This window comes from Camarhynchus parvulus, chromosome 4 (genome assembly GCF_901933205.1).
Source record: "Camarhynchus parvulus chromosome 4, STF_HiC, whole genome shotgun sequence".
NCBI classification, from domain to species: Eukaryota; Metazoa; Chordata; class Aves; order Passeriformes; family Thraupidae; genus Camarhynchus; species Camarhynchus parvulus.
Genome location: NC_044574.1, coordinates 60,180,692 through 60,193,635, shown reverse-complemented (window position 1 = coordinate 60,193,635; position 12,944 = coordinate 60,180,692). Strand labels below are relative to the sequence as shown.

Here is a 12,944-nt window from a genome sequence, read left to right as displayed (position 1 = left end):
CACCCCCTCTCCGGTCCGCCACCCTCGCACCTCCGCGCCTCTTTTTTGGGGTGACCTCGTTGCCGGCTTTTTCTGTACTCCCGGGAGCAGCGCGGCCGGCGGTGCCTTGAAGAGGGGTCCCCTCAAACACCCTCCAGAGAAGGCTGGGGCGGCTTGCGGGACGTGTCCTGCATCACGGGGAGCTCCGGGGGGGGCGCCTGGGGGTTGTTCCCTCCCAGCCGGCTGCAAGCGAAGTTCAGTGCGGGGTGGCGGGGGAGAGCGTAATGGGGGGTCGGTCCCGCCAATATCGTACCCCAGTCAGCAATGTCCGGCTCGCTGGCTGCCAGAGCTCAGCTGCCGATGCACCGTGTAACGCGGGTCGCTTTGCCACTTTCTCCGGTTTTTTTGGTGTTTTTTGGTTTGGGTTTTTTTGTTTGTTTTGGTTTGGTTTTTTTTTTTTTTTTTGCGTGTGTGTGTTTTTTGTGGTTTTTTTTTTTGTTGTTTTGTTTTTGGTTTTGTTGGGTTTTTTTGTTTTTTGTTTTTGTTTTTTGTTGTTTTGTTTTGCTCGTGCTCTTTATCTTTTAATTGCAAAGCAATTATAGGTTTGTATGAATCTGCGAGCATCCCTCCCCGCGGGGCCCTCTGATGCCCGCTGTATTGCCCTTTAGATGCCTCTTCCTTTTTTTGTTTTACAATTGTTGTATCAATATAATGCTTCCTTTCTTCCTCTGTCTCTATAGATACAGATATACAAGGCAAACCAAAGGTTTCGGCTGCTATTCAGTGCCTCCTCATTTGTCCCAGAGCCGTAACAGTGGTGCCCTTTCTCTTCTGGCTGCTTTTCCCTGCTTCTGGAGCAGCAGTTATGGGAGAAGCAGATGGCTACTGATTGGGTGAGCTTTGTGGCTTTAATACTGAATACTTTATGGAAAAGGACTTTATCATGCTTGGTTGGTCAGAGGAACAACGGGATGAGATTTATGACTAGAGAAAATAAATCTTTTTAAGTTTCAGGCTCCTTCACACACCCCACGTCAAGTTGCTGCAGCAGAGCTGGAGCTGAAATCCTCTGCATCTTTATTTTTTCCCTCCCCCCCGCCCCGTCTGTCTGTCCTTTCACTGCTCTCCCCACCCCCTCTGCGCCAGGCTTTAGCAAACCTTTGCTAACTTTACGGACTGTCACTCGCTGCAGAGGCCAAGGCCTCCAGAGCCCCTGGGCAGCAGCAGGAGGGGAGAGGCCATCCCTGCAGGAGGATTATCCACCTGCGGGAATATGCTGGGCACTCAGCTCTTGCCGTGCACAACTCAGCGGCCACCCAGGGTCTGGTGGGGAGCTGTGAGTGATGTCCTCATGGACCCAACAGCAGAGAACTCCTGTGGCCACCAAAAAGACGTGCAGCCCACCGATCTGAGCTCAGGTGTCCTGAGGAGATGGAGCCCAGCACTGCCCGACCCTACACCGGTCCCAGCGTGGGACATGCTGGTGGCACACAGGGACAGAAGGGCCCCAGGGTGTACAGCAGGCAGAGGCAGATTTCAGTCCTGCAAGGATTCCCCTTCTTCCATTTCTCTCCCTTTTCTGTCCTTCGTAGCCAATCATGTCTTCTGTCAGGCTGTTAAATGTTTGAAGGAAGGTGAAGCTAGGTGAAAGCTTTCCAGGTTTTAAACCTTGATGCTGCTGTCAGGCCAAGAAAGGAGGAGAAGCAGAAAGCCTGAGAAAAATAATTCTGAAATAGAAAGTCAGCAGTGATAGAGGGCTATGTATGAACCGTTTAACCAGCCACCTGTATTATGTTCGGTGGTCTAGGTAATAAAAAGAATTCCTGTGACCCTTTGGTGAATATGCAAATTAATATTTCTAACCAGACTCTGTGTTTGCTCGGAAGGAAGTAGAAGGGAAGTTTGGGCACAATCAGGGATGAGGAAAGAGCCAAGATGCCTGTGGTGTGTCTGAACCATGAGAAAGCAGGTAGGGAAAGTATGTCAGCTTTCTGGGGAGCAGGAGCATTGGCTCCTTGGGGTGAACCACAGCTAAAGGTGGTATCTGGCCCTTTTTAGGGATTTGTGGCATTACAGTGACCTGATCCAGGAGTCCAGCACCGGTGAGGTGGGGCTGAAGGGTCAGAGGGAATAGGAAGGGACAGGCACCCTCAGGTGTGTTTGGGAGCTGGGCTGGAAACAAGAGAGAACACTGGTGGTGTGCCTCAGCCCTGGCAGGGACCCGGAGGTAGGCAAATGTTCATCTGGTTGTGGGTCTGAGGACTCCCAGTGGGCTCCCCATGCAGAATGAGCAGTGGGGGAAGTACTGCTCCTCTCTGCCATGTCTGTAGTGCGATGGGATGTCTCTGGTACCCCAGCACAGGGCTTCCCCAGGAAAGGCGCCATCCACAAGCCTGGTGACAAGCAGAAAGGATGGTTTCAGTCATTCAGCTGAGGCCCTGATTTATTTCCACTACAGAGGCCTGTCTGTCTCCAGGGAAGGGAACCATTCTGGTTGCATTTCTCCAGGCACCAGGAAAGCTTGTGGCTCCACATTTCGTTTTAAGTGGATTTTCCATTCCACCTGGTGTGCACCTCCCGGGGACCACAGCTGGCCTTGCCCCTGGCAGCAGCAGGCAGAGAGAGTAGCAGGGCAGTTCAGAGCATCCCTTCGTGCCCCCTCCTCACAGTGTCCTGGCCCCGCAGGAGTGAGTGTGGCTGGGCTCGTGTGCCTCTGGGAACTCGTGTGTTCTCTCGGTGATTTTATTTTATGAGTGATTTTATTGCAGTCACCTGGGAGCTGACTCTCAGCTGTGTATGTATCTCCTCACAGGAGTAACCACACACCCGTAGGCCTGGCGCATGCCACGACTCAGGCAGTGTTTCCCAAAGGATGCAGGAGTGTTTCTGAGCACAGGTTGAGCAGCCTTTCCTGGGCCCTCTCCTCTCCCCTTCCTGCGTGAAGGTCATGGAGCAAAGAGAAAACTGACGCTCCTGGGAGCAGGTTCTCTGTCCCTTGCAGCCGTCCCCACACGAACTCATCACGGTCAGAAGAGGGTTAGCATCCTGGTTAGTGATAACCGTGTCCAAGCATCCAGGCATCCCCACTCTGCCAGCCCTGCAGCCACTTGAATCCCCACCAGGTCCCCACCCTGGCTTCTGCGGAGATTTGGCCAGCCCAGCCCCTTCTGAGCTCAGGTCCTGGGCTTGTCCGCTGCTCCTGGGGCTTCCCTCGCCCGGGAGCTGGTCCGTGCCGCGCTGATGCAGTCGAGAGGGGCTCGGCAGAGCAGGGGCTGCGCTTTTGGAGGACGGGGAGTGGCGCGGGTTTGCCGGCTCCGGGTGTCCCTGGGAAAGCGGCCGGAACTCCTCAGCCCGGGTTGTCCCTGGCTCTCCGCAAGAGATTTTCTGGAAAAATAAGCGAATAAGAAATACATGGATGTACCGAGATAGATAGGAGCGTGCGGCAGCCGGGCGGCGGCGGGCAGCGATCGCACGGCCCCGCTGGGTGACACCGCGCTCGCTGGCAGCGCGGCGGGGACCGGATCGGGCCCGGAGCACCTGCCCCGTGTCTCCCAGAAATCCCGGTGATGCATTTCCAGGACGCCGGGAGAGCGCCGCCGGCGCCAGGCTTTGCGGGGTTTGCGGTGGGCGCACCCCCTAGCAGAAACTCCAAAAGAAAGAGCCCGCGTCCGTCCCAAAGCCGTTCTGCAGGTCGAAGGACGTTGTTCCCTGGGATCCCCTTTTAGAGTGGCATCAGAGACTGGATACAAGCTCGGAAATTCCTCCGCGGTCCTTTCCAGTCCCAGGGAATTTCGGTAGCTCGGATCACGCCAAAGCGATTTCGAGATCGTATATGTGCTGTGGTGTCCCTTAAAATTCTCGCGAATAAAATCAGCGCGTAGGTTTTCTTTTCCCCCACTAATGACAGTCATTCGGACAATTTATATCTTACAGCGAGAGCTGCAGCACTGACGAAAAAAGAAAAAAGAAAAAAAAAACAGGAATAGGGGAAAAAAACCAACACCACATTTGAAGCAGGAATTGACATCCAAATTTTTAGACTCCCATATTTTTAATGTTATGAGAATCTCCCTTTTAGGAGACGCTGCGTTTTGTCGAATTAATAAGATAAATGTTGAAAGCATATTATATGCAGCCTTTAATCCTAATGCAAGGAAAATCGTAATTATGTGGAGGATAAGTGAATTTGAAAGCCAAACATCAGCCCACTCTCTACAAACCCCGCTCCGTTCGCCCCTGGAAAACGCTTTGTCTCTCCCTCTCTCTCTCTTTTTTTTTTTTTTTTTTTTTTTTTTTTTAGTTTAGGTTTCAAATTCTATTTTTAATTTTTTTTTTTTTTTTAATCTGTTTTGTCTGAAATGACGACGATCAGGGAGGGACCGGTAAACACTTTTCCACGCGATAAACCCCTTATTTCGGCGCAGAGCATCCGCGCCTCTCTGTTCCCTGAAGCTGCGCGCGTGTCGGTGAACGCGGGAGCCCCGGGTGAGCAGGGGGAGAGCCCGTGGCCGCCCCCCGCCCCGGACCGGCTCGGAATGGGCAGGGGACTCCGGCCGGAGCTGCCCCTGCCCCGCTCCGGCGGGGAGCGCGGGGCTGCCCGGTGCCGCTTCTCCGTACGCCGGGCCTTCGCCGGCCGCCGGCAGCGCAGGAGGGCCGCTCCACTCCGCGGAGCCGGGCACGGGCATCCCCACTCGGCTCCGTCCCGCCGAGGAGGTTTTTTTCCTGCGTGTCCGATTGCCCCTACCTGGCAGGTGCGGGGACAGGGCGGGAAGCCGCCGCCGGGATCCCGGCGCCGGGCGGAGCGGCCGTCGGGCACCCCAGCTCCCCGCCCCGCACCCCCGCCGGGCCGAAGCGGAGCCGCGGCCCCAAACACGCTCCCTGCCCCGGCAGAGGGTCGGTGGGGAAAGGCGGCCCGCGTTTCCCACCCCCTTCCCTGGCGGTGCCCTGTGGCGGCGGGTCCAGGTGAGGGGCGAGCGGGCGGCGAGCGGGCAGCCCCGAAGGGGTTAACGGGAGGGACGTGGGCTGTCACGCGTCATTGGGCAGATTATGTGCAGCAAACAAAAAGTGTGTGTCTGCGTGCCAGCCCCTCACTGCACCGGGTCCGTCTGCACCGCGCGCCTCCCGCTTCGCCGCCCGCACGGCCCGGCCCGGCATGGAGCGGCGCTGAGAGCCCGAGGCAGCCAGCCCGAAGCCGCCTTTGTGCCACTGTCGGGGCGAGGATTATCCCCACCGTCCCTGGTGAGTACCGGCGGAGGGGCCCCGCCGCCCCCCGCCGCCCCGGAGCGGGAACAATGCCGGGGATGGCCGTGCTGCCGGCGGGCCTGCCCGGGCTGCGGGGACCGGCGGGGGAGCCTCCGGGAGCGGCCCCGGCGCCGCCCGGCCCGGACAAAGGGCGGCCGGGGGGAGGCAGCGCCGCGGGGCCGGGGGCGGCCCGGGGACCCGGGGAGATGCGGCGCCGTGGGGAGCCGTAAGGGGCTCGCCGCCGCCGGGAGGAAAGTTCGGCGGGGGCCCCTCGCCGCCGGTGGTTTCGTTTGGTGAAATCGTTCCTTCGGGGAAGGGATGCGCCGGGCAGCGGCGGAGCGGGGAGGGCACCGGGGAGGCGGCCGGAGCGCCTTCCCCCCGGCCTCCGTTCCCGGGGAGGGGCCGGGACCCCCGCCGCCGCTCCGGGAGGGGGTGAAGTTCCCGGCGGTGCGGGTCGTACCCCGAAATCGCGGGGGGAGCGGCGGCTCGGCGGAGCCGTGCCCGGTGCGAGCGGCGGCAGCCGTCAGCAGGCGCACCGGGAGGAGCACCGGTCTTTTCCCGAGCCAGCCCCAAATGACGGATTTCGATGGCAGATGGGGCGGGGGGAGGCAGCCGTGCGCTAATCTGGTCGGGAAGGGCTAGGGCACCGCAGCCGGGCGCGATGCTCCCTCCCCGGTCTCGGCGGCGCCGCCGGCCCCGCACCCTGCCCGCTGCCCGCGCCCCGCCAGCTGCCCGCCGCCCGCATCCCTCCCCTCGTAACGCGCGGCAGCCGGGGCTCTCACCCTGCTCCATAAATAAGCGTGTCGAGGTAAAAATAATTACCTCTGCTTGCTGCTTTTAATTAAAGTCTCGGAGGGAAAGTGCTGGATTATGATAATGAGCAGCCATACGTTCCCCTTGTCGCGCGGAGCGGGAGGTGAGCTGACACGCAATCGGCGACAATGACAAGCCGCTGGAACCCACCCGCTCCCCCGGCGTAGCCCGCAGCCCGGCCCGGCGCCGGGGATTGCGCGAGGGAGACCAGGCGCCTGCTCGGGACAGGACCTGGCCGGTGGGATTCTCGGGTCCCTGCTCAGAACCAGCTCCGCCGCGATATCTAAAAAAAAAAATAAATCGGAGCGGCAGAGTCCCCGCACCCCGCCTCTGTTCGCAGCTCCGAGCCTGCTTTAAATTTTTTTTCAAACCGGAGAAACTGCTCGCCTGCTTTTTTTTGTCTTTCTATCTTTCTATCTAATTTTAAAAAATATTTTTGGAGGTTTTTTCGTAATGTTTTATTTATTAATTCAAGTCGATTTTATTTTGTTTTCCGGGGCATCCTGGTGTACCGCTGAGCGGGACCCGCTGCGGTAACGGGGCCCTTCTCTACCCCTCTCTCCGCCCGCAGGGATGGAGGACGCCGGCGTCCAGCGGGGAATATGGGACGGGGATGCCAAGACGGTCCAGCAGTGCTTGACTGACATTTTCACCAGCGTTTACACCACCTGCGACATCCCGGAAAATGCCATTTTCGGCCCCTGCGTCCTGAGCCACACGTCCTTGTATGACAGCATCGCCTTTATCGCCCTCAAGTCCACCGACAAGCGCACCGTCCCCTACATATTCCGGGTAAGAGCCGCTCGTCCCCGGGCCCAGCCGCCCGCCACGTCGGCCGGTGCCCGCACGCGTCCCCGCCGGGGAGCGCAGGTCGGCCCGGGGAGCCCCCGCCGCCGGGAGGCCGTCCCCTAGGGCAGAGCCCCGCCGCAGCCGCCACTCCCACTGCTGCCTGGCCCCGTGCTGTCGGTCGGTCGGTCTGTCTTTCGGTCCGGTGGATTGATTACCGCGGGGTTTCAGGTGGACACGTCGGCGGCCAACGGCTCGTCGGAGGGGCTGATGTGGCTGCGGCTGGTGCAGTCGGCGCGGGAGCGGGAGGAGCAGAACCTGGAGGCCTACATCAAGAGCGGGCAGCTCTTTTATCGCTCCCTACGCCGCATCGCCAAGGACGAGGAGCTGCTGGTGTGGTACGGCAAGGAGCTCACCGAGCTGCTGCTGCTCGGCCCGGCCCGGGCCCCCGCCCGCACCAACGGTGGGTGCCCCGGGCGGGAGGAAGGAGGGGGATCCCTGCCGCCGGGGGGAATCGGGAGGCGGCGGGGGGCTTCGGGATCCCCCGCTCCCGATCCCCAAACTCTCGGCGGACATCCCGTCGGTGGCCCCGGCTGACGGTGCTGTCTCTCTCCCTCTCTGTGTCTGTCTGTCGTGCCCACCCGGCGCAGGCTCGCCGCCCTTCGCCTGCCCCGAGTGCAGCCAGCGCTTCCAGTTCGAACTACCCTTCGCCGCACACCTCCGGTTCCGCTGCCCTAAGAGGCTGCACGGCCCCGACATCGGCCCCGCCGCCGAGGCCGCCGCCGCCAAGGACGGCGCCGGCAAGGAGCAGGAGCCCGGCAAGTTCGGGAAGCCCGGCGGGCCGCCGCACCACCCCTTTTCCGGGCCTGACGGCGGCCCCGCCGCCAGCACCAAGCCCTCCACGGACTTCCACAACCTGGCGCGGGAGCTGGAGAACTCCCGTGGCGGGCGCGCCGGCTCCCCGGGGCGGCCGCCGCCCCCCGAGGGCGGCCCTGAGGCGGCGGCCGGGAAGGCGAAGCGGCGCTTCCCCGAGGAGGAGGAGCGCGGGCCCGGCGCGGCGCGGGGCCGCTTCCCGGCGGAGCGGCCGGGGCTGCCGGCGGCGCCCAAGGAGGAGCCGGGCTGCGCCCCACAGCAGCAGTACCGCGCCGCGGGCTCCTACTGCGGGCTGGAGGAGGGCGGGCGCCTCTTCGCACCGCCCAGCCCGGAGACCGGCGAGGCCAAGCGCAGCGCCTTCGTGGAGGTGAAGAAGGCGGCCCGCGGCCCCGAGCCCGACGGCGGCCCCGAAGAGGGCCCGGAGCGCGGCTCGCCAGGCGCGGGCGGCGCGGAGCCGGGGCTGTGCCCCCGCGGCGGCGCGGGGGGCCCGCTGGCCGCCCGCCTGGACGGCGGCAGCCCGGCGCGGGGGAGCGCCTTCAGCACGGTGCCGCAGCTCGGGCCTGGCCCTGGCGGGCCCGCCGGCGGCGGCGGCGGCGCCGACGAGAGGAAAAGCGCCTTCTCGCAGCCCGCCCGCTCCTTCCCGCACGTCCCGCCGCTGGTGCTGGGTCCCAAACTGGGGGGCTGGGCGAGCCCTGCCCCGACGGCGCCGCCGCCCCCGCCCGCCTGTACGCCGCCGAGGCGCTGGCCGCCAAGCTGCCGGGCGGCGGGGAGGCGGCGGGCGGCGGCGGCGGCGGGGGGCTGCCCAAGCAGAGCCCCTTCCTCTACACCACGGCCTTCTGGCCCAAGAGCTCGGCGGCGGCGGCGGTGGCGGCGGCGGCGGCGGGGCCGCTGCAGCTGCAGCTGCCGTCGGCGCTGACGCTGCTGCCGCCGTCGTTCACCTCGCTGTGCCTGCCGGCTCAGAACTGGTGCGCCAAGTGCAACGCGTCCTTCCGCATGACCTCAGACCTGGTCTACCACATGCGCTCTCACCACAAGAAGGAATACGCGCTGGAGCCCCTCGTCAAGCGCCGCCGCGAGGAGAAGCTCAAGTGCCCCATCTGCAACGAGTCCTTCCGCGAGCGCCACCACCTCTCCCGCCACATGACCTCCCACAACTAGCGGGGACACCCCCGTCCCGGCCCCGGGAACCCGCCCGGGACCCCCGCGCCGGGGACACCCGCGCCGCCCGCCTCTCCCACCCTTTCCCTTCGATGCACGCGTTTCCACAGTCCGGGGAGGGGCGGGGAGGGGCGGGGAGGGCAGCGGGTGAGAAGGATGAGGAGGCGAAGAAGACGAAGCAGAAAAATGAAGGTAAAAGAAAAAAAAAAAAAAAAGAGAGAGAGAAAAGAGAAGCACCGGGAAAAAGAAAAAAAAATGACTTAAAAATACATTTTTTAAAATGTCATATATTGCAACATATTGATGCATTTGTCATACGTTTCTACTTAAATTATTAAGCACTTATGGTTTAGATGTAATAATAATTCTATGTCAGGGTAAATTTTTATTTTGGATATGAAGATAAGGGCGAGGGGAGCGCGGCGGGGCCGGCGGGCGGCGGGCCGGGGTCCTGCATGCACCGGGCGCTACCCCTATCCGGCCCCGCCGCCCGCGCCCCTTCCCCCCGAGTGTCACTGGTGCCCGTGGAATGGAGTCTCGGTAGTTCCGTGTTTACCTTCCCTTTCCCGTTTGGGTTTGGTTTTTTTTTTTTTTTTTTTTTCCTCGCCCCTCTGGAAAAAAAAAAAAAGATTTATTAAACTTTATAGTTTATCCGGGTATGTTGGATGCTTTGACAATAAATGACTTTATTTTCTTCAAAGCACCTGGACGTTAATCGATGCGGGGGAGCGGGCGGTGACGAAGGGGTGGCGAAGGGATGGCAATGGTGTTCCCGGCCGCACCGGGCCGCAGGGAAGGGCAGGAAAGCCCGACCACGCCGCCTGTTCTCTGTGCTCTCCTTCCCTGCTCCCCTGCCTCCCTCCATTCGGCCCCTCCGACATCTGTCCGTCCTTCCTCTTTGCGTCTTTGCTTTCGTCCGGCATTTTATTCAGCCTTTATCTCTCTCCTTCATCCTGTTTTTCCCTTCCTTTCCTCTCCCCTTCGTCTTTTGGTTGTCTTTATTTCATTTTACCTTTCTTTCTGTCTTTCTGTGTTTTGCTATTTTCCCACCTACCCTCTTCCAGCAGCCCGTATTGCTCCCCACCCTTGCCACGGCTGTGGGTGGTCGCGGGCTTGCAGGATGGGCACAGCCACGGAGGTGGCCCGGAGGTTGTCTGGGGTGACAGGACCCAGGGGAGCCCCCAGCCTACAGTGTCGTGGGGTAGGGAGCGCTTGAAGGGGCCAGGGGTGGGTCCCCTCTGTCCTGGTGCATTACCGGGGTGGTGGCATCGCAGCCAGGGGCGCCCGGGAGGGCCAAGACAAGGGGGACACTCCCGGGCACGGGTGCACAGCCTGCAGCGGGCGCGTTCAGTGCCAGCCCCGCTTTGGGGGGCACGGGAGGGCACCGGGGCACGCACAGCCCGGGGATGTTCAGGAAACCCATTTCCACACACAGGCTGCCATCATCCCGGCACCGACGCTGTGCCAGGTCACTGGTAGGGACAATATCCCAAAGCTGCCGGAGCTGTGCAAGGCTGGAGCCCACAATGTCACATCAATGGGGTCCAGGTGCCACCGGCGTCGGCGGCCGTGGGGTTTGGGGTTTGCACGGGGTACCCGTGATGCAGCTTCCCGCTGATGTTGCTCGCTCTCAGCGCGCTGACCCCGGCACGCCGGTACCAATGACCCCCAAGGCACGCCAGGATCCGGAGCGGCCCCCTGCTCTCATTCCTTGCCTCTGGAATACACATAGCCTCGCCTGCCGCCGTTAATTGCGGGGGCGAGACACTGATCATCCCGTGGATTTTCCTTAAAAAGCAGTGCCACCCCGGCTCGTCCCGCTTTTGAGGGTTCCCCGGGATGCTCCCCGGGCTCCGGGGGATGCGGGCGGGCTGCGGGAATGCCGTGGGCGGCAGAGGCGGGCGGGCACCGCCACCTAGCGGGGCCGCCGCGGGGCTAGCGGCTACGCTCCGGGCCCCGGCGGGCTCCTTCCCCCGGGGATGGTGCTCAGGACTCCTCTGCCGCCGCAGCTTCGCCTCTCCGACAGCCCCGGGCCGGCTTTGGGGCCGGCTCCCTCCCGCAGCCGGGGAGGTTCACAGCGGCGGCGTTAGTTATGTTCTGCCTGGCTCCCTGCGCTTGTCCGGGTGCTGCTACTGGAGGGATGGTGCTTCCGCTGCACGAAGGTGCACTCGGGAACCCAGCACACGCCCGCAGGTTTCACAGTCTCCTCCATCTACCCCAAATATTGTATGGCTTTTCACAGCCGTGGGGTGTGCTGTGCCCCTGCCCTGGCAGCCTCCTGCAGCAGCATGCTTTCTGTGTGTTCCTTGGGACTCTCTCAGAAGGCATTCTGCTAAACCCCAGGACTTCTCCCACTGGGGTTGGATCAGGGGTTGCAGTCAGCCCTCTAAAAGCACTGTTAGACAGGGCACACGTGGTGCAGCAGGTGCCTGCATTGTTACTGCCACACAAAGCTCACGCTGTTTCTGTCTAAAAGCACAAAAATCTACAGGCTAGGGAATTTAATCCAAAACTTTGTTTTGGTGAAATCAGATATCGAACTCCAAAGTGATAAATCAAACTCCAACTGATGCTTCCTGCACAAGCAGAACATGCTGTAATAAGGGCAGGCAGTGCCCATGATCCTGAGGAGTTGGCTGTTGTATGGAGAGGGTTCACAGAGGTTCCCCTTGGGCCTTTTGGGATCAGGGCTTGGCCACAGCACATCCCTCATTCCCCAGAGGGTTGCTGGCTCTCCTCAGGTCAGCAAGGGTACCATTGCCACATACTGCTCCTTTGTCATCATTTCTGCTGCTTAGGAAACAGGAAGAGAATTTTTTTTATTTTCATTTTTTTCCTTATTTTTTTTTTCTTTAGATGTCTTTCCCTGTCTGCGGTTGATGCTGTGCTGTGTCTCTGCACAGCACAGAAGCTGACTGGGCTGTGGCACCAGCTGGCTTTCCCCCATGCAGGGTCCTCACCTGACATCACAGACCAGAAAATTCCCTTCTGGGGCATTTCTCTGGGACAGAGCTGCCCTTGTAAGCCTCTGCCAGAGCCCACAGATGCATTTGCCTCTGAAACCCACCGACAAGGGGCATCTTTGATGTGCTGCAGAGGAAGAGCAAGTAGGAGCTGGGAATAAGGACAAGCAGCCTTCAGATTTGGGGAGCCCCTTCCCTATGCCCTGCGGCACTTAGACTGCTCCACATTCCCTGTAGCTGGGCCACACTGCAAATCACAGTGATAATAATTCAACAAATCCTGATTTTAATGCTGCTCCTGGGGAGCAGAAGACAGCTTTGCACCCACAGAGGTTTCTGTTTGAAGGCAGCCTTGGGCAGCAGACCCACAGGCTGTGCACTTTGGGCTGGAGCTGGGGCTAGCTGCCTGCCTGGGGGCCTGATCCCCTCCTGCCCAAGCCAGCAGGAGCTGTGCCTGTGTAGGTTTGGGAATGGATTAGCACTGGGCACCTGAACTGCTCCCCAGTGTGGGCACGGGCTGTACAGAATGTCACATAGATTCTGTCCCCTAGGTATGGAGAGAGGTGTACAGGCGAGGCTCTCACAACCTCTGAAAATCCTCACAGCCTTCCTGAGGCCACCCCAAAATCTGTGTGTTGGGTTTTGTGCTGTGTGTGAAGGTGCCAAGCAGCGTGCTGGACGGATGGACATCTGCTGCCACTGCTGCGAGGAGGCCGAGCTCCTCTGTGTGCAGTGCCTATCTCCAGTTAACCTCTCACTGGTTACATTTGGAAAATCAGCTACTAGGATTTCACTGCAACACCCAGCTCTGGAAAACGCGTTGTTCAGCTGTGGATGTCTAAGAAAGGCTGAAGTGGTTCCCTTGTTTGAAAATCCCATGAACTGTATGGTATTCCTTCCCTGCTTTCCCTGCTGCTAAGGACTGATTTGGAGTGGGGAAAGACCTGGCCCAGTACAGAACGTGTTGATTGTGTGCTTAGAACAAAGACAAACAAAAACCAAAACACAGGGGGGGATATTTCTGTGAGATACACTGCTGTCCTGCAGAATACTGGAATGCCTCGAGTGCTCTGAGTTTTATTTAAAGACATAGTGCTTTTCACTTGTTAGAATTTTTTTCTTTCCTTATCC

The 12,944-nt window shown here is 60.4% G+C and overlaps 1 protein-coding gene across 1 annotated transcript; it reads left to right on the top strand.

Moving 5' to 3' along the window:
- The first annotated feature begins 5,080 nt into the window (after positions 1 to 5,080).
- PRDM8 (PR/SET domain 8) lies at positions 5,081 to 9,527 on the top strand. Its single transcript, XM_030947811.1, is given in 5 exon segments — positions 5,081 to 5,217; positions 6,605 to 6,825; positions 7,051 to 7,282; positions 7,470 to 8,377; positions 8,380 to 9,527. Coding segments are annotated over 4 exon segments (1,830 nt in total). The 5' UTR covers positions 5,081 to 5,217; positions 6,605 to 6,606; the 3' UTR covers positions 8,851 to 9,527.
- Positions 9,528 to 12,944: the final 3,417 nt, after the last annotated feature.